Genomic DNA, 22,010 nt, shown 5'->3' on the forward strand with positions numbered 1-22,010 from the left:
TCGATGTACAGCCTGACAAAACCAACATGCACTTGTCTCATTGTGCACTGCCAGAGTGCACTTTGGATGCCTCTGTAAGAAAAGACACAAAGACTGCTTCTGTCCTGCTGAAATATGGGACCATACCAGAACTATGAATGTCTCAAGCATCCAGCAAAGTGGACTCATGCCACCTTAGACATGATGAACTGTTCACTTTTTACCTTTACTTAAAAGGCAGAAGAAGGCACAAAATGAAAAGATAAGGAGTTAAACAGGTGAACTCAGACAAAAGCATTAGATAACACAAGAGCATAAAACATTAAAATGGCAGTTCAGCTGAAATTTCAGGAAGATAACTTGGCGAAAACAAAACAAAAAAAAAATAAGTGTATTACCCCCCTGGAAAATGCTCCATATCTGAACTAAAAGATAAGATTATGATGCTGTCATTTAAACTGCAGGTGGCCTTTATTTTCAGAATTCAGTAGTTATTTTAATTTTGTCAACTGGTTAGGTTTCACTGAGCTTGTGGTTATTTTAAGTAAACAGCTGTCTGGGAGAGCTGTACACTGCACAGTGCAGGGAGACTACCTAATTTGTTAGCAATTGCCATGGTAGCTTTAATGTACACCTGAATGATTTGTCAGCTCAGGCCTTTGGGTGTTGGGCCAAACCTTTAACAGAATATCCTTTTCTTCCTTGCCTGCATCTCAATATTTTATAAAGACTGTCAACAGACCCGACCTTCATGCTCATCTAGTACTCTACTCACCAGATAGCATTGATCATTGAAATCGCCACATCCAGTGACTACAGTGTCTTGCATACAGACAGACACAAAGTCATAAAATATAGGATCTGCAGGCAGCAACTACAGCAATGTAGAAGAAAGATACCCAGACAGTTCCAATATTAGTAGGAGCAACAGGTCTTATAAAAAATAATCTACAATCGTATTTTGATACGTTACCAATACATGTAACCCCGTACGAATTGCAGAAAAAGTCATTACTGGGCACATTGCGGGTACTGCATATAGCAATTCTGGCTGACAAAGATTGAAACAGTACTAATTTCATGTACTTTAATAGTACTTTGACTTAGGAATGGGGTCCATTCCTGTCATGGTATTAGAAGCCCAAAAGACTTGGAGGAATTAAAAGACATAACAGCTATTGCCACAGAACCTTTGCTAAAGCCTGAAACAAAGGACAAAGATGTCCTTCCCCCAAGAAACATAATTAGAAGGGACGGAATGAACAAAAGAGCTGGTGGTATAGCAATTATATTCAAAAAACACCCTCCAGTTGCCCCCCTCACTGTCTTGAACTCCCAAACTTCAGTAAATGAAATTTTAGTTTGCCTTCTAAAAATAAACAATCATACGTACATATGCTTATGATTGTTGTCGACTCATCAACTACCCTACCCTGACCTCTACCCTCTCATTAAGTCTGTACAGTTTCTCCCAGGCTATAAATACACCGACAAGGATCAGCAAAGGTAGTAACAGGCAAACCATACTCGACTGGATGTTAACTTCTATCCCAAACAAAATCTGTAACTCAAGCTTGCCTTCCTGACTCCTTTGGTGATCACCAACCAAATTTTGCAACAAGGCAACTAAAAAGTGTTTATATTTTAAGATCATACGCAAACAAGTCCACAAGTCAGCAAAGACACTTTCCTTGATACTCCAGGAGTACAACTAGAATGCAGTGAAATATATGCTCCCTGATGACACTAACTCACGTCAGTACCACATTTCTCAACATACTAAATGAACTAGCTCCAAGTAAAATTAAGTAGATTAAAAGCAGCCCTGAACCTAGGCTTACTAAAGATGCAAAACTCCTGTGCACAAGAAATAAAGCTTGGAAAGACTGATTAAAGGGCAAAACTGAATCTTCCTCACGAAATTTTAAACACCTCAGGAACCTAGCAAAACAAAGGACAAGAGCTGACAAAAAAAATCTTACTGCCTGACATCTCAGGTCAATCATTAACTGAATCCCAAATGATTCTGGCCAGCAATAAAAAAATATATAATGCTGTTGGCCAGTCAGTACCCCTGCATCACATACAAGTAACAATTTGGACAATATTGCCACTTCATACAATCATTACTTTCTCTACTTAGTCATACCGCCTTACCTGCCTAAATCCCTCACATCCATAACAATCTGAAAGACTCCTTCTTCCAACCTGCCTCCACGTCCCCAAAAAATACCTGATAACCTGAAACTGTCCTCTACTTCTGAGGATAAGCTACAACCTGAGTACATTGAACTAGTAGCAAATGCTTTAGCTCACTTAATCCCATATTAATAAACTGCTCTGTCAGAGAAAACTTTGTACGTAATACTTGGAAAAAAATCTTTTATCACAACTCTTCAAAAAAGAGATCACTGAATTAATCATTAACTACAGACCTATTGCTATGACCTCTTTCAAAAATTCTTGAAAAATGCATCCATTTTCAACTCATCAAATACTCCTCTGACAACAATCTCCTCTATAATGCCCAGCATGGTTTCTGTCCAAACTAAAGTACAACCGCTGCCCCCCTTACTACCATCAATACTGCCAACCTCAGTAGAAAGACTGGTAACCAAGCCTCATCTCTTTTTCTCTGACCTATCGAAGGCATTTGACACTGTCTCTCATGGAAAACTACTTGCAGAACTCTCCTTTATGACACACTTCTATTCATCTGCCTCTCCTGGTTTTGTAGCTACCTCTCCAACAGGGAACAAGCAGTGAAATGGCAGCATGAACTGCCACCTTTCCTACCATTTACTGTTGTTCAACAATTTTTGAAAAACTTCAGAAAAATCACCCAGGATTATTTTACATCCATTGAAACATGGCTAGGTAATGTGGACTTACTCCTAATTGCTAAGAAAAGAAAACTAATGCTTTTCACCTCCAAAAAATGTTTTAACAATGAAAATACTTTCAGTCTTGTCTCTTACAATAATACAACTATAGAAACAGTAACCTATAATAGACTTCTTGAAATTAACTATAGCCAATTGCATGAAATTTCACCAACACATTCAGCAGGCAATCAAGACTACTTATCAAAAACTTAGCATGCTGTACAGGGGGAATAAAGCATACATCATTTTAACTATAGCAAAAACATACCTCCTTCCAGCTCTTCTCTATGCAGTGTCAGTTCATTCAAACCTACATTCTACATACATGAAGAAGTTAGACTCTTGCTAAAATAAAACAGTAAAATTTGCAGGTCTCACTGTTGGATAGCCTTAAAGCAGTTATATTGGCTGGAGCTACCGCATTACCTAACCTACTCCCAGCTACTCTTAGCCACAACCTAATACATAAACCAGATAACTGTCTGTCTGTTAGGACCACCCTTGTACACTACACACCAGTCAGAGACCTTCGCTCTAATAACAAACTGAAATTCATCTCCACCAAATCCAAATATTCTACTGGAGACTCATTATACTCCAAATGTTGCAAAACAAAGGAAAGCTATCCCTCTACCTACTGGACAACTTAATAATCAAAACTGTTTCAAACAAAAGCTCAGACAATACGTAAGACTCATCCTGGCTTTGCTCATGCTCTAACCCAGATTAATTAATTCAAGAGTCCTTATTTTTATGCCCAGTCTCTCATCCCTCTCAACCACCAGTTTTAGATAATACATCTGTTACGATATAATTTCTCCACCTACACTCTGTCATGCCTACTAATTTTTCCATTTCCTCCAGCAAAGTTTTTACTACTACCTTTTTCCTTTCTTCCATTCTAATACTCTCCCCTATGTATCACCCTGGTATCCTATGTTTTTTCTTGCTCTCTCTTCAGCCATAATCATCCTCAAGAATGACACTGTGTATTTGAGTACAGTTGTGTACACTTACCATAAATGTAGATGTTCGAGTGTATTCACTGTTGCAGTCATCACACTTGGGTTATCCTGCCAGGGGTAGCCCTCAGTCAGCCCGAATACCAGCGGCTTAGTATTTCTGCGTCAGTTGCTGTCGCTTCAGGACTGACGTCAGGTCGTCAGAGGTATAAAAACAGGCAGCCAACGCCATTACATCAGTTTTTCTTGCCCCAAATGTCAGGAGCCCCCATATAGGGAGCTAAGTTATGGTGGAAAAACACCACCAGTAAAAAGTAAATACCAACAGCCCTGTAAGGAGTCAGGAAGAGAGAGAGAGAGAGACAGAGAGAGAGAGAAGGGGGCTGGAGGATGGGAAACCAGGACTGCAACAGTGAATACATTTGAACATCTACATTTATGGTAAGTGTACACAACTGTACTATGTTCTTCGTGTTTCACTGTTGCAGTCATCACACTTGGGTTGATTCCCAAAGCTGAAGAATGGGTGGAGGAAGTCAAGAAGAGTTGGGGTTAGCTAGTATGCCCTTCAGGACTGCTGTTGCAAAGCCTGCCCTGGATTTGGAAAAGATAGGCAGGTGGTAATGCTTGGTGAAGGTATGAACAGAACTCCAAGTAGCAACTTCCAGAATGTCCCTGGTAGGGACTCCTCTGATAAAGGCTGTAGAAGTTGAAGTTGCCCTAGTGGAATGCGTTCTGACTCCCAGAGGGGGTGGTTTTCCATGGTTTTTGCAACAGAAATGGATACAGTGTGCTATCCATTTGGAGATGGTTTGTTTTGATATGGCCTTGCCCTCTGCCCCTGGTGCAAAGCTGAAGAGTAAGTTGTCAGATTTCCTAAAAGGCTTAGTCCTATCAAGGTAGAATCTGAACTGTCTGTGTACATCTAAAGAGTGCAGGATCCTTTCCCTCTTACTTTGAGGTTAAGGGAAAAAGGTGGGCAAATGGATAGATTGGTTGAGAACCACACTGGACACCACTTTAGGCATGAAAGTTGGGTTAGTTCTGAGGGAGACCCTGGCAGCATGGAAAATAATGAAGGGTTCCACAGCCATAAGTGCTTGTAGTGCAGACACTCTTCTAGCTGAAGTTATGGCCAGAAGCAAAGCTGTTTTCCAAGAGATGAATTTTAACTTTGCTGACCCTGCAGGCTCAAAGTGGGATAGCATGAGCTTTTCCAACACAAAGTTAAGGTCCCAAGCAGGGGTGGGGCTCTTCTTGGTGGCCTTAGGTTGTTAGCCCCTCAGGAACTGCTTGATGACAGGGTGAGAGAAGAGAGGTGGCTCAGTGCTGTAATGAGCAGAAAAGGCAGAGGCATGGATCTTAATGTAAGAGAAGGACAGGTCTCTGTGGAGTAGGTCTGCTAGCTAATCCACAGAGGCCTCTGTGGAGTAGGTCTGCTAGCTAATCCAGGATGAGAGGTAAGGAGGGCTGTGCTGTATCCGCTCCTTTAGTGTGAATCCAGGAACAATACCTTTTCCACTTGTCAGCATAGGATTTCCTTGTACTGGGTTGTCTGGCTTCACGTATGACATCCAGTAACTGCTTGCTTAGGCTGGCCACTGGAGGTGAATTCAAGGAATAAGCCAGGCTGCAAGTTCAGGGTCTGCAATTGCGGATGCAAGAACTTTTCCTCCTGCTGACTCAGGAGAGTTGGGAGCTGGGGTTGGACGGTGCCATGGGGGCAATGGTGACAGACTGCGCAGTAATGGGTACCAGTGTTGATGTGGCCAGTCTGGGGAAATCAGGATTGCCCTTGGTCTTTCCTCCCTTATCTTGAGTAATACTCTTGCAAGAGGACATAGAGGGGGAAATGCATAGATTGAGAGGTTTGCCCACTGGAAGGGGCATCCACTTTCCAGGCCTTCTGTGAGGTACCCTGGTGCAGAATTTGCTGAGCTGGTGGTTGTAGGGGGAAGCAAATAGGTCCACCTTTGGGGTACCCTATTTCTGGGTCACAAAGCTGAAGGTGTTGTGGTTTAATTGCCACTCGTGTGGGTCTAGGAGATTTTTGCTTCAGTTGTCTGCCAGAGAGTTTTGGTTGCCTGGCAGGAATTGAGCTTGCAGGTGAATATACATGGCTGAGGCCATGTTCCACAGGGTCATGGTTAGCATGCATGGATAAGAGTGGGTTCCCCCCTGTTTGTTGATATACCACATCACTGTGGTGTTGTTGGTTTTGATTAGTACAGGCCCTGGTGAGAGTATGGATCTGATAGCTGTCAGAGCGTGCTGAACAGCTAGCATCTCTTTTTGGTTGATGTGCAGATTAATTTGATTTGAGCTCCAGTGGCCCTGAATGCACCTGCCGTCCAGATGTGCACCCCAGGCATAGTCTGATGCATCTGTGGCTAGGGTCTGGGTGGCATGAGGTTGTGTAAAGGGAAGCCCCTTGTTGTGGTTGCATGCTGCTGCCCACCAAAGGAACTCTGTCCTTAGACAAGGTATCATAGGTATAATAGTTTCCAGGTCCTGAGAATGTTGGCACCAAAGACATTTTAAGTACCACTGAAGTTTCTTCATATGCAGTCTAGCATATGGAATTAGTAGAATGCAGGAGGCCATAAACCCTAGAGCCTGCAGGATTTTCCTTGCGGATAACTGGGTTCTGGTGGCCATTTGAGCGAGGTAGCCTGTCAGATAGGCTTGTTTTTCTCGAGTAAGGAATGCCATCTGGGATGCTGTGTCCAAGCTTGCTCCCAGGAATACAATGTTTTGACTGGGGACTAGTCTGGATTTTTTTCGCTGATAGTGTACCCCAGGGAGGTTAGAAGGTCCTTTACAAATGTCAGGTGCTGCAACAGCTTTTCCTGACTGTCTGCCTGAATCAGGCAATCGTTCAAGTAGGGGTAAATTTGAATACTGTTCTATCTGCAATAGGCAATGGCTGGAGTTAGGCATTTTGTGAAAACTCTCGGAGCAGTGGATAAGCCAAAGAGAAGTGCAGAGAACTGATAATGCATAGATCCTGCCCTGAATCGTAGATATTTCCTGCAGGAGTCCCTGAGTGGGATGTGCAGATTGGCCTCCTTTAGGTCTAGGGTGGCTAACCAGGCATCTTTGGACAGCATAGGGAGAAGCTGCTGTAGGGTGAGCATTTTGAATTTTGGTACCACCAGGAAGGTGTTTAGAATGGATAGATCTAAGATTGGGCGCCAGGTGCCCTCTTGTCTAGGTACCAGGAAAAGTCTGGAATAAAAACCTTGGCCTATCTGTTCTGCAGGAACAGGCTGAATTGCCCTTATGGAGATCAGGGACTGAACTTGGTTTGGTTTTGTGTCTCTGCCCATTGGTTTGGATGAAGGTCTGGTACCCTTTTGGGGTTGGCAATGTGTGTAAATAAAAGTTGTACCCCTGGGATACTATGTTGAGGACCCATCGATCGTTGGTGATGGAGGTCCAGTTTTTTGCATGGTGGGCAAGTTTTCATCCTAGGGGCATGAGCAATTGGGTAGAGGTGAGGAGTGGAGTTGAGAAGTCACTGTGAATTCTTGTCCATAAGGGGGTGGCTTAGCACTTCCTGCTTTAGAAGTGGAAGTACTCCATTGCTTAGATGTCTGCATACCCTGAGACTGTAATCTGGGGGGTCTGTTTCCCCTGGGTCTAGTTTGAGATGGCCTTGAGGAGGCTGGAAAGGACCAATGGTTTGAGGGGCAATGTCTACTGAATCTTGAAGGTTGACTGTCTGCACAGACTTAGCCTTTTCTTCCATCTTTTTTAAAACCTCTTCTGCTTTGGTGCCAAACAGATTGTACTTGTTCAGAGGAGCATCCAATAATTTTGATTTGACATGGTCTGGCAAGGTCTGCTCCTTAAGCCAGGCATGCCTTCTAAGTACAGAACCTATGACTGCTGTCCTACAAGATGCTTCTAGGGCATCAAACCCACATTGCAGGGTATGCTTGCTGACTTGGCTTGCATAATGTATAAGCTCCTGTAATTCTTTATTTTCTGCACAGTCAGGAAAGGCAGATAATTTTTGCTTAATAAGTTCTATAGTATGTTGCTGGTATTTCAGCATGTGGAACTGACAATTCAATGCTCTAATGGCGAGAGTTGTAGAGGTGTATACTTTTTTACCTCATCTGTCTAAAGCTCAGGAATTCCTGTCCTAGGGGGTGGGATTCTTAGCTGTAGTTGCTTTTATTCCTTTAGGTTCTTGGGTCAGCAATAGGATTTTTGAAGAGAAATTTGTGAGAGTCAGGGACTCTGTAGTACCTGTCAGGTTTCCTTGGAGCAGGGGGTAAAGTATCAGGAGTTAGACTGGACTCCAGAAGACAACATCCACAACATCCAGAACAAGAGGGATAGCTAAGGGTCTGTGCTGTGGTATATCTCAAAATTCCCTGAGTCTCTTTTTGGACTGAAGATAATCCTGGCATTCTCAATGGAAATGCTCTCTCAAAGTATGTAGGGTTTCGCCAAAAGAAAAATCCTCTGGAGGGGAGGCAGAAGGAATGGAATCCTCTGCATCTGAATCCTCATAGGCAGATAAGGGCATGTCTTCATATTCAGAAACCTCAGAGTCGTTGGACTCTTGGTCAGATAAAGCTGCTGGGGACAAGTCTCTTTTTCTTTTAGCAGGTGAGGGCTGGCTTCCCCTAATCAGCATGGTTAGGTCTTCTGCCATTTTAAGCATCTGAGATTATGGCAAGGAAGCAGGCGGTTGAGTTTGAGTCGACATTTTTTTAGGCGTAACTTGTACTCTTGGCCTTAGAAACTCTGTAGTTTTAGAAAGAACTGAAGACGCGAAAGAAGTTGTTGGTTTGAGACATCCGCAGGTTCCATAGTCAAAGAAGAGTCTCGCAGCATACCTGACACTGAATGGGTCTCAGTAGCGGCCTGCGAATCCATCAAAGCGGGCATCAGGGGCTGCGAAAGCACCTCACTGAGTACCGGCGAACTGGCGACTATCTTAACGGAAGCATTGTTGGCAGTTTTGGACCTGTGCGGTCTGTCTCTGTCTTTATCCTTATGTTTTTTCAGAAGATCGGTAGTCGGATGGCTTACCAAAGCCATTTTGGAAATCAGAGATCAAGAACGAAAGTATTTAGCTACAATAAGGGCCCGATGATGAATAGTTTGGGCGTTGAACAAAGCACAAAACTGACAACGAGGTATGTCGTGGTCTGGGCCTAAGCAGGTGATGCAGTAAGAATGGAAATCTCAGCGTGGTATTTGCTTTCCACAGGCGAGACAATTGTTAACTTTTTCTGACGTCGGTTAGAGCAAGAAAAAAGGATCCCCAACGGGGTACTTAGCTTTAGAAGACTTCAAGATGATTCAATTTCAGAAATGAAAACTCAGGTAGCGGCCGACCGGCACTCGTGTGAACTGCTTCTGCTTCGGGCTCCTCGGCAAGAAAGACTGATGTAATTACATCGGCTGCCTGTTTTTATACATTTGACGACCTGACGTCAGTCCTGAAGCGACAGTAACCAACACAGAAATACTAAGCCTCTGGTATTCAGGCCGACTGAGGGGTACCCCTAGCAGGATAACCCAAGTATGACGACTGCAACAGTGAAACACAAAGAACATCTCGTTATTCCACCACTGCTCAAACATGACCCATTCCCTAAGTTTATCTTCTTTACATTTTTTCTCAGTATTTTCTTTGTGTGCTGCACTTCTGCATATATAAGGGTCTATATTAGATTCTCGAAAGCCGACAATGTCGAATCTGACATTGTCGACACGAGAATAGCGAAACTGCTGAACATCGAACAAATAAACGGAAATCTCTGTAAGGGGAGATTTCCGTTTATTTCAATGTCGTGCGGTCTCGGAGTTGGTAGATTTAAGTAGCGGAGGGTGCAGAGGGGCTTGCCTCCCTGCCTACACGGTTTAGTTTTGTTTTTTGTTGTTTTTATTTTTTTTTCTGAACATTCGATGTTTTAACAGTTGAATCATGAAAGGTCGACCTTTAGTGATTCGAACTGTTAAATATTCAATGTTCTAATATAGACCCTATATTCAATACATGTAACTGCTACAGCCATAATGTTAACTTGTATGTTATATTTAATCTTATTTTACCATTTTCTTTATTTGTGTTTACTTTGTAATATTTTTCTTTGTTAAATATGTTTTTTTTTTCTGTGGGGAACTTTTCCGTAGGCCTCTGGTGAAAAGGGCCAGCTTTTTGTCCGGTCAGACATTCCTGGTAAACAAAGGCAAAATAAATAAAATAAAAAATAAAATAAAATAAACAGAAAAGGAGAAAAAGAAGTAACCTTGGCAGAGTCTCACTCCTCCCAGAAAAATCTCACCTTAGAGGAATACCAGGTTAAAACAGCAAATGTAAATGTTACTGACACCTTATACTTCAATAATGTCCACAGTATGCCTTGGAGTATATGGTCACAAGCATCTGAAGCCCACTGAGAGGTGATCCAATGCTTCACTTGCTGAATTCAGTGCTCATCCTCCTGTCAAGTACTCTGGCACAGACAGTCCTGGTTTTAACAATGTAAAAGCCTCAGGCATCAATATGAAATAATAAAAATGAATGTACTGCTGCTCCACATTCTAGTCATATTTAGACAAATCATCCAGTTTTACTAATTCCTTGTTTTTTGAGGAAGGGTAAGGAAGAGAGACCTTGACATTGAAAATATAAATCAGCACATTATTATTTATGTTCTGTTTCATTCGTCCCTTCTGTATGAAAGATTAAAATATATATATATATCTTTTTTGTTTACAAATAAGTGGATGTAAAGAAAGAAAATTAACTTTTTACAAATAATACAAATCTTTATATTTTTTCAGCAATACTTTGTATATTGCTGATATAAAGGAGAAGGTGTTAACTCTTACCCAAAAGTTTTCTGGATAATCCCTGAGGTTGTGCAATCCTCTTGCTACACTTCTTCGATCCTCCTCCCATTTTCGGTTGCAGAAGACTATTTCAAGAAAATACCACATCCAGCCAATCAGGGGAACATATGCCAACTCTTTTTTTGCAAGTACTTTCGAACTCTGTAGTGAACACAACAACACTATCAAATAAAATATACATATCGAACACTGCTTTTCCACCTGAAAGAATTTCTGTGTAATTGTCATGCTTAAGGAAATAAGACACTGCAAGCCATGTATTAACAAGGTATGTGCTTCCACTCACAGAAAAACAATAATATGTGTTTTCTTTAACATTAACATTTACATTCCAAAGCGACAGCGTCATCACATACAGCATCTCTAAAACTGGTCAGTATGGCTACCAATTAATTCACTCTGCTTTTAACAGAAACAAGTATCAGTTACTTTTTGTGCCATAATTGTCAAATACAGGGAAGAATGTAAAAGTCTTTGTAGTGTTACAAAAATAAAAAATACAAGGTCAGATTCAGGCAGGTTACCATGAGGTGCACGAAGTGCATACCTTATGCTAACCATTTCTGATTCAGAGAAAGACTTACCATGGTACTGCAAGGTGGAGCACTGTGGTAGTCTATCTCTGCAGCCATGCTAAATGCTAATCAGACATTACAGGGATAGGCATATGGTAATTAGCCATGTGCTCTCTCGCTTTACTGTCTGTGGTATGCAGCCTAATGATTCTGAGAATTGTTTGGATGTGTAAATGGCAGTCAAGAAATTCTGAGAATCCTTCAAATGTGTAAATTAACATGGCTGCTCCTGGGCATGCATGTTAATGAACACTGCAAAAACCGTATTACGTTCATTCATCTCAGCAGAGGTAACTGCCAGGGAATTTAGAGGACAAGTAATGTAGGGTGTGGGCGTGGGTGTGCTTGTGTTTCTGTATGGGGCTGCATGTATGAGGAGTGAGTGCAGGTCTGCCTTGGAGGTCATAGTAGTGGAGTTAATTAGGGGATAGGGTAGAGTGTGTGCATGTATGGGTGAACAGATAAGTGTGTATGTGAGTGCTCTTGGGTTGCAGGCTGTGTGAAAATGTATGCAAGAATGTATGCTGTGTGTGCATGTGGACTGGGGGACTGCCATACTTCCACACTAACCTAGACTAATGAGCACATTTTGCAACACTGGGGTAATTTTAAAGACATGGGTTGGGGGGAACCACTAGACACCAGGGATAACTCTAAAGCTGTGGGTCAGGGGTGACCACTAGACATCAGGTACTGGAACAGCCTGGAGGATGTGTCTGACCCCTGTACCACAAAGGGCTGTGAGCTCACACCAGAGGGTTACAGGGAAAAAGGTAAGTGGTCTGCAGGCTGGCTTAAGGTAACAACAGATTCACAAACTGTAGGCTAAGGCATGTTTTTATTGATTTTTTTTCCCGTTTTTGGTGTACCTGTATTTGATTAGTGGTGTTGGTCATGGGGGTTGCAGCCGTATCAGCCTCCATGAAGAGAGGGGAAAAAAACACCAGTCAGAATAGTACACTGACACTATTAAGGCCAGCAATAATGGAAAATATAAACTATGCTCCCACATAGCAAATATGGTTAAAATGCCTAAAATATAGTATAAACAGTTTAAATTGTGCTAAACTTGTTCTACAATCCGCACAGTGTAAAACAACACACACAGCCACCGTACCAAGAAAATTCACTTGTCCAAATAGTGACAAAAACTCAAATAAGTGACCTTAAATTAAACAGAAAACTTTTAAAACAATATAAGTAAACCTTTATTTAGAGATCCCCTTATCAGAAATTAAAAAAAAAATATCCACAGAAAATGCTAACAAAGTAATTTGCTGTAAAATCGCGATTTAAAGATTAAAAACTGTTACAGCATTGTTAATATCACAAAAATTAAGAAAAAAAGTTTAGAAATTAAATATTTTCCTGACAGAATTTCAAAATGAAGCAGATAAACAACAGGCCTCTTGGTACCCTGCCAAGAAACAATAACTACTGTTCAACTGACACCACAGAACTTCATTTTCCCAGTATAAGCCATAAAACACTTTAGAAACCCCCCATAACTGCTTAAAAGCAGTATTGAGCACACAAACAACACAGTAGTAAGTTAGAATTCAAAGAGAAATTAGAAGTAATAAACAGCAAGTATATTAAAATAAAAAGTTAACACACACATGTATTTTTAAAGCAAGACAGAAAGAAAAGTATATAATAATAAAAAAGGAAGGAAAGTTTCCAAAGGTGATCTTATCCCAGTCTGGAAGTTGAAATCCACCAATGCAGACTGCTGAAGAGATTCAACTGCGTGAGTCCTGATGCTGGCACTAAACACTGAATAACTGACTTTCTACGACAGGGGTTAGACTTCCCCTGATTGGAGGAGCTTAGCCAATCATCTATTACAGAGAATCAGGGGAGGAGATTTTGTGCTCTGGAAAACCGCCAGTGTGGTTTGGCCATGCAGGCACAGAACCCATATACCATCGAGGCAGTGTGAATGAAGAAAATCTAATGATTTGTGACAGACTGGCTTAAGGCTCTACTACTCTCTGGAATCAGAAAGGTCAATTTCTGGTTCCAGCCAATCAACTGGGAGGGGATGGCAGAAGAAATGAGAGATACAGCACTCCAGTGTGGTGCTGAGGCATGCTTCCTCTGATCCTTTTATCTTCCATTGAGGTAGATCAGCAGTACAGGACTGAATCCACACAAGCCGAGAATTAATTCATCATTGACTTGTAAAGGCTCAAATCCTTTCTTGCCAAGAAAAAGCTTGGCACCTGAAGGGGACAGGGTCTGATAGAAGAGTAAGATTACCTTCTGTGTTTGTCCTTGTGGTGGTGTTCTGACCCATGTTTGAGCTGCATGCAGGACGCTCCTAATGGTCCTAGAGCAATGAGTTCTCCAAGGCTGCTATTTTTTTATTTATTTTTTTGGTCACAGGGTAACCCAAACGTTTGCCTTATGGCAACTATAAATGATGGGACTAAGTTGCACTTATGGCAGTGTTTGTCAATGGGATCCTCCTTGAGACAATAAAGGCAATGCCAGCACTGCTCTTGATTTTCAAAGGACACAAGTGTTGTTGCAGAATTTATTTATTTTAGAGCTATAAAGTTTAGTTTAGTTCACCTTTCTAGAGAAAAATCTAAAATTCTGAATGGGAAGAGGGTAACATAATTTGTTACCCCTCCCCTGACACACACACACACACACACACACACACACACACACACACACACACACACACCTTTCTTCTTTTACACAAAAATGTTTTATTCATTTTGTAAAACATTTTATTCATTTTGTAAAACATGTACACCTTTCTTAAATAAGTTATTTCACAACTCTACTGGTAAATGCTGGAGAAAATGGGGCTGCTTAAAAGCTGTTTACATATATTTTGGTTAAGACATGTCTATCATCAACTAACACAAGTCCTAAGTACATATTTATTTATTTGTTTGTTTGTTTGTTGGTACTGATGATCCAAATGTCAATATGAACTGAGTCAATTTTCAGTGAGGGCCTTGTGTGAAAAACACCACTATAATTTAAGCATATCTGAGCAAACACAATTTGTACAGCTATACAAGTTCATATCATGATACTATCCAGTACTTACATAATCTAATTACAAGAAGAATATACAGTACATTTGTAATTCTAGAAGAATAACAATAACAATTGTATATTATAAGCAACTGATACAAATAAGTAAATGGAAATACAGATGCAATTAGAACATAAAGCACAGGAAACTGTCAACCTATGGGAAGTGAGACTGACATGGGATATTGTTTTAGGAGATTACTACATCAGGAAAAGAAAAATCTGCCACTGCTCATCTGGAAGACTTCATAACAGCATCTATTTTCTTTTAGCCAAAGAAAAATTCTGATTTTATGTTATTTAATTTACATTTTGATAACCAAGTTATTCATCTGAGGTGGTACATTTGCGGAAAAGGTCAGGACAGAAATGTTACATATAATTCAATAACAAATAATTATGAGATATAAATAATACAGAAACATAAAAATATTCACACCATCTTGGTTTTGTTTCTAAAACTATTTATTACACACCTTACCCTGAGAGAAACAGCCCTGCTACTTAGACAGTATTCTGATGTGGACAAGGATCATGTGTACAATGTCTTACACTTTACCAGAACTACAATAATTCAAGTGAAAGCATTCCATCTTTTTTGTATTGAGCACATGAGCAAACAGTACACTGCCGTATAATCTGTACTCCTGTGTTTGGGATGGGGGGAAACACTGTGTAGCATGACATCATTACACTGCACAGAAGTGTAAAGTAGCTTAGTAAGGTAATAGTATACTTAACAAAGGTCCTTTTTTATCCTTTACTGTGCTCTGCCTGCCTATGAGTGAGTCATAAAAATGTTTTACTCCTTAACTGTGGCAGCAGACCGGGGGTTACTAGCATGATATGGTAGTGAGGGGATCTGGTTCTATGTGAGCCCCCACTGGCAGGAGCTCTCCTGTATTACTGTGTTGTGGGCGATACAAGTTCACTTGTGATAGCAGGTTTATCTGTATTACAGGAAAGTCTTATTACTGGTAGGGATTCTCCCATCATGCAATATAAGTGTTGTGCTTTTTTCTTGTAAATCAGTTTTAATATGTTGCTTATGTTTTTATGCTTAGCAAGACATTAGCAGGAAAGGAGATTGTTGTGCTGATAAGCGCAACCCCAAAACAATGTACACAGCCACTATTGAGTATGTCATACCTCTATGACAAAACCAGTACTGTGATGGTGTTGTGACTGTGAATCTTGTATAGGGGAGGGAGTAGTTGAATATGTACTTTGGTACACAGATATACTGTGCACACCACTGCATACTGACATTTTTGAATAGTTCTTTATGACTCGAATCCTGCTTTGCACAACAGTGGAGAAGAAACAACCCAAAACAGCATACACCAATCTTGTGTAAACAGTTAATTCATCCAGTTGCAATCACAACTACATTCCAGCCATCTAGTCCTCAGCGGAACGTAGGACATCCAAAATGTGCATTATGACAAAGTAAATTTATATTAAGGCTTGCTGTGATGAGAAACATATTTTATCATTTAGCCTGATTGTTTCTTCTCTCACTGGGTATGGAATTCCATGACTGAAACTATGTCACCTCACATTTGTTTTTTGCTACCTGCTTCCACAATACATTTCTTGAAAGGACTGATAAGAGACAAAGGAGGTCTCTCAAAGGTCATCAACAGACCATGGAGTCAATGGTAGTTGCAGTTATAGCTGCCAAGCTGTGCACTAAGAAGTGCTAAACCATTTCCCTGCCAAGAAAAATATGCTCAAGGAATTCTGTATAATGAACTCTGTGTCATGTTGTCTGGGGAGAAGCTACACTCTCCTGTATAATGAACATTGTCTTGATGTTGTTTGGGAAGAAACAACACTTGTTGCGACTTCAAAGATAGCTCTGAAGTTTGGTCTTGAAGTCTGAAATCCAACCTCTTGGTAAATCCCTAGAATAATGGGCAATTACATAGAGCAAGTCACCATAGCTTTGTGGAATAGAGGGATAAAACCCTTACTATTACATAGATAACCCATGTTTGAGTTGCTGCTCAAATTACATTTTTCTGTGCTTGGAAGACTTCACCAATCTAACCAGTCCTGCCAGACTTGCCATAGACAACTAAGTTTCTCTAGCAAAAACTCAGATATGAACTTCCCATTATAGCCACTGCCTCTACACTCTTATCGAAAATAAAATACTTTCAGGTGCTGGAAGAACAATTAGTGTCAGTTTGTCTGCTGTGGGGATGGTGGTTCCCAGTCAGCCATTGTACCCATGCAAGATGAAGCTTGAATACAGGCCATTAACTGGGGGGGGGGGGGGGGTCAGAGAGCATTGACTTGGTATTACAAGCCAGTGGTGGTAGCTTGCATATATCAGGACAGGATGCTGGATACTCAACAATGATATGCTGCTTATCACATTTGGAGAAGGGGTTATGGCTTAACAGAAATGTCCAGATTTCCTGCATTTGAAATAATGTGAGCTGCTAATGAGGGGGCACACTGTATGTCATTGGGATATACATAGAACCAATATCATGGGGCTCCAGTCTTGGGGTAGGGGACAGTCAGACTAACACAAGCTAAGGAAAGAAGGCATCCATGTTTGGCAGCAGACAGACAGATGGTGTGGCACAGATAGGGTATAATGCACCCTCATGGCTGGGTGAATGATGGCCCTCCTCAAGCCACTTCAGACTGCTCCTGACCATGTGGTAGGGGATAGCCAATACAGAAAATATCAGAAATCAGTGTAAAGCTAACAAAGCATTTTTGCAAGGGGGCTTTACCCTCCTGCACTTCCCAGATTGGGAGCTTGTGACCCCACACCCATGCTTACTATATAGAAGTAATGGGACTCTTATATATTGGAGTAAGGGGAATACTCCAAGATACTACAACCTCACACTTAGTACAGGATGTCATAACTCAAACACAAAAATATTGGTATACAAAGGTTGGCATAACAAATAAGGTATTAACCTCCCATATCCAAGGTACAAGGTTTGACTCTGACTTAGTACAGGATGTCATAACTCAAACACAAAAACATTGGTATACAAAGGTTGGCATAACATATAAGGTATTAACCTCCCAGATCCAAGGTACAAGGTTTGACTGACCTCTGGTTGTTGGCTGGACTTATAATAACACCGAATTCAAGTCAGAACCTCTCAGCCTGCCAGCCTAACAAACATCTATGTTTAGATTTGACATAATAGTTAAGATGTTTAAATGACAGACACAATGTAAAGAGTTTGTTTCTCTCCTCTGAGGGAAATTGGCTAGGCTTAAAATGGTCCACAAGGGCAGCTAGCCTGGTACTTACCTATGAACTTATTAAAAGTAAGGATATTTATTTATTTATATTTGTTTACCATGGTAGTACACTAATCTCAAATGACTATGGATGAAAATGTTCATATAAATGGGAAATTTATATAAACAACAGTTACAGCAAGGGAAAATGTGTATACAGTTGAAAAAATACTGTACATAGTTAAAGGTAATATTTACAGCAGAGTGTCAATAGGTCAAGTGATAAACATTTAAGTATTTGTTACAAGTGTCATGTCTGGCTATATCTCACTGGACTGCTACCAATTAATGTGACGTCCCTTATTATCCTGAGTCAGTAGCTAAGGAGCTTCAGTCCTCACTACTGACTCTAATGTGAGACTGCCACTTAAACAGGAGTAATATTTCACAATTTTCTCCTAGCAGCACAACAGGAACACACTCAATAATCTGGGACTGGACTGTACTTCTGTCCACCCCTAATGTAACTCCTTATTACAGACTTCAGAGCAATGTGTCCCAGTTTAAGACCTCTGATACACTCACACTCAAAGCAAATTTAAATCTCACACATCCAAATGCTTCTGGGAAAGCCTGTCACAGATTTCCAGCCGTGTCTCTTCCTCAAAATAATATAGTAATGCTGCCACCAATCAGACTGTCTTCATGCCCTTCTAAAGGGGTGTCCAATTATGAAAATTAAACATTAAAATAAATGAGAGTATGACCAGAGCAGCCAGGCCTTCAAGGGGACCTGGGGAGTATCAAAAAGGTATAAACACTCTCTAATCTCTAATGAAAAACATTGATTTCCAGCCAAATGTAAAGTAATGAAAAACATTTAACAATGAGCAAAATGACTACAAGAATGTAAATCAATGGCTTTCAATAATCACCAGAATTCAATCACCAGAAATGTGAAATTAAACTGTAGGATAGAAGCCCATCATTCTAGAGAAAAACTCTATCGGAATAACTAAACTTTCCTAAACTAACTAGAGAACTCTGTCCTTGATCTAATCTAACACATAACAGCAAGGAAAAGGCAGGCTTACAGTTTTTGCTGAGTACTCTTTTCTTTGGGTATCACTGCACAGCCCTGTAACTAACTGCAACTCTTCACAAACTGCTCAGTACTTGACAAACGGCACAGCTTAGCAGTCTCAGCTGTCTTATTTTTAAATAATAACAGCTGTTTGAAAAAGTTATTTTTCCTGCCAATCAGCTGTGCAAATAATCACCTAGCAACCAGGAACATTCTAATGACATCATGCACTGTTCAGCAGATTCTCCACAGTTTGTACTTTAGAATTGCCCCCTCAAACATGCACAATAAGAAATGCATCAAAGCACTGACAGATTCTGCATACTCAACACTTTAAAAATGTATTTACATTTTCACAATTAGACATGCTGATGTGCAATACAAGTCAATCTGAGAACATACCCAAATATCCTGCTAGATGTGCTAACATAGATGACAGTGTTTTCAGTTTCTTCACAACAAGAAGCAATTTGTGACTGTAAAGTATACAGAAAAAAATGAGTTGCAGGAGATGCTGGTAGATGATATAGCCAGCAGTGAAGCAAGTCAAGTTGGATGTGTTGCTGTGACATTTTTTGAGTTGAGCTGTGAAGGTGGTGAAAAATTATGTTCCTTTAGAGAGGAGAGGAGAGATTCACAGAACTTTGATGCAAGAATGGATAAAAAAGGTCAGTACAATGCAATTTAGTTTGAGGGACTTGAAGGGAGGGACAGATTGGGAAAGGTATCTGAGGTTGTAGGGTGGGTGTTTTGTCTATAGTTTGGCAGCTAGGTGCAGAAAAAAGTTTGGTTATAAGAGTCTGAACATGAGACAGCTTAATCAGGTGTAGTCTGTGTTCCACTGGGCTTCTTTTGGTTTTAAAAAGGTGAGGCAGTGGTACTCACAACAGGGAGATTTTTTTGTAATAAGGCAAAGTATTTTATTTTCGATAGAGTGTAGACTGGAGGAGTTTTTCTTATAAGACAGTGGCTATAATAGGAAGTTCATACCTGAGTTGGGCCTATAGCAAGTCTGGCAGGACTGGTTAGATAGGTGAGAGTGTCCAAGCACAGAAGAGCACAGAATAATATTTATAGCAGTGAATTACCTTTGTCAACTAAGCACTGGCAGTTCAAACGCAAAGTTCAGAACTAACTGAGCTATACCTCTCTCCCTTGCTTATTCACTCTAACTCTGTGTTTGTACAACTACAGAAAAATCTTTAGCTCCACAAATTGTGCTGTTTACAAACAGCACATTTTGTTTCATCGTGCTGCTCAGTTCAAATACTAAAGGTCGGTTCCCCAAACCTATACCATCAGTACATTAATACTACACTCCTTTACTATGCTACATTCTCTTAACCAACAATCCTAGACTTGGTAGCAGAACATATTTCTAGTTTGTCAGTTACACCACTTGCACACAGCTACAATTACCTGCACTCCTGTAGCAATACTGAATTCTTTCCTTTATTCTTTCACCTTTTCCTACTTCATCCTGTTTAGTTATCCATTCTCTCATCATTTTTACCTTATTCAATTAGTACATTGCTCTTATCTGTTTACTGATTACATAAGCTATATAAAATCTATGATTTTCTAATTAGTACTTACTAATATACTGTAGTAGTATCTTCTTTTATGTAACTATTTTATTATTGCAGAAATACTTGCTGTGAATTTTAATATGTCACTTTATTTGATTGCATTTCAAAGGAATTCTGTTTTTGTTAACTGTTCATGTCTTTACTCTTGCTCCCTTTGGAAATGGGTTCTGGTGAGTAGAACTAACCCAATTAAATGTAAATAAGTACAAAAAATATATTAAGTAATTAATTAAAATAAAATTCAGCACTTCATTCATTTATACCATTACTGCTACCAAGCTGCAAACGTGAAACGTTATTGTACTGCAATAGGTACAGTCTGACACATATGAACTTTGAACATGCAGAGTTTGTTTTCACAACTTGTTTTTCAACAATACTAAAATGTTAAGAGTAAAAACATTGTGCATGCTGGTATTTGAAACAACCACATGCTTCCCTTAGAGTATGTTTTCCTTTTACGTACTTTGTTTCGCTTTTCTGAGGATCACATCTGCAGGCCTCAGAATTTCAAAAGTAACTGGTTGATAGTAAAAATAACAGCTATTTAGCCATGCACACTTCCAAAACTAAATAATCCAAACATAGTGTGCTGGAGTGGATCAGAACAAACAGGACAATCCTCAATTTAGTGATTTTTATACAAATGATATAACACAAAAAATAGAATTGTTTAACTCCACAAACATCAGCAAACAGCATTTTCGTCTTAAAACATTAAGACTTCATCAGAACCAACACCAAAGGTGGTAATCCCAAATAAATAACCCACTTAATTAACAAATTTAAATTGAATAATAGAAACCTCATTGAAACTCAGTCACACAATAATACAATAATGTGGAACACGGGGAACTAGACTTAAAAACTGTCTATTTAAATTATACATATTAAAACCACATAAAAATTATAAGTAAACATGAAAAAGGTTGCAAACCTTTAAGACCAGCAAAAACTTTGAAAACCATAATGTCTGACATACAAATGAATAGTAAAAAATATATTTAATACAATTAAAAAAACTGTAGCACATACAAACACCTAAGGGAACGTAGAAAATGTAAAATAATTATCATTAAAACTTGTACTTGATGAACACATAACAAATATGTTTAGTCAATAAATCCAAACTAACAATAAGTCACCAGACTGACAAAAATATGTATAGAACAATTTATTACAATTTAGAATTGTATTAAATATATTTTTTACCATTCATTCTTGCAATATGTCAAACATTATGGTTTTTAAAGTTTTTACTGGTCTTAAACAGTTTTAACCCTTTTCATGTTTATTATAATTTGTATATGGTTTTAACATGTATAATTTAAACAGACAGTTTTAAATCTAGTTCTCCATGTTCCGTATTATTGTGTGATTGAGTTTAAATAAGGTTTTTGTTATTCAATATAAGTTTGTCAATTAAGTGGGTTAATTATTTGGGATCACCGCCTGTGCTATTGGTTCTGATGAAGTCTTATGTTTTAACACAAAAACACTGTTTGCTGATGTTTGTGGTACTAAACAATTCTATTTTTCTGTTATATTGTTTGAATTAAAGTTCATCACTAAACAGAGGATTGTCCTGTTTATTCTGATCCTCTCCAGCACACTTTTTTAGATTATTTAACTGGTTGAAAGTACTGCCTCTTTAAAGATCAAGTTCAAAGGTCCAAAGTCAAATGTCTCACACAGATCCCATTTGAACTTTTATGTACTGCTCTGTAGATGAAAATACACATCATCACATATACCATCTTGCAAATAATATTATT

The 22,010-nt window shown here is 39.6% G+C and overlaps 1 protein-coding gene across 3 annotated transcripts in view; it reads right to left on the reverse strand.

Annotated features, from left to right (window-relative positions):
• AGPAT4 (1-acylglycerol-3-phosphate O-acyltransferase 4) overlaps positions 1–22,010 on the reverse strand; it is a 1,187,234-nt gene that overhangs the window by 438,910 nt on the left and 726,314 nt on the right. For all 3 annotated transcript variants that reach the window (XM_044068028.1, XM_044068026.1, XM_044068027.1), the window contains one exon: positions 10,688–10,849. In XM_044068028.1, the coding sequence (XP_043923963.1) occupies positions 10,688–10,849 (162 nt within the window). The remainder of the gene's footprint in view (positions 1–10,687; positions 10,850–22,010) is intronic.

Source organism: Protopterus annectens, chromosome 1.part0 (genome assembly GCF_019279795.1).
Source record: "Protopterus annectens isolate FY-2018-M chromosome 1.part0, PAN1.0, whole genome shotgun sequence".
NCBI lineage: Eukaryota > Metazoa > Chordata > Ceratodontiformes > Protopteridae > Protopterus > Protopterus annectens.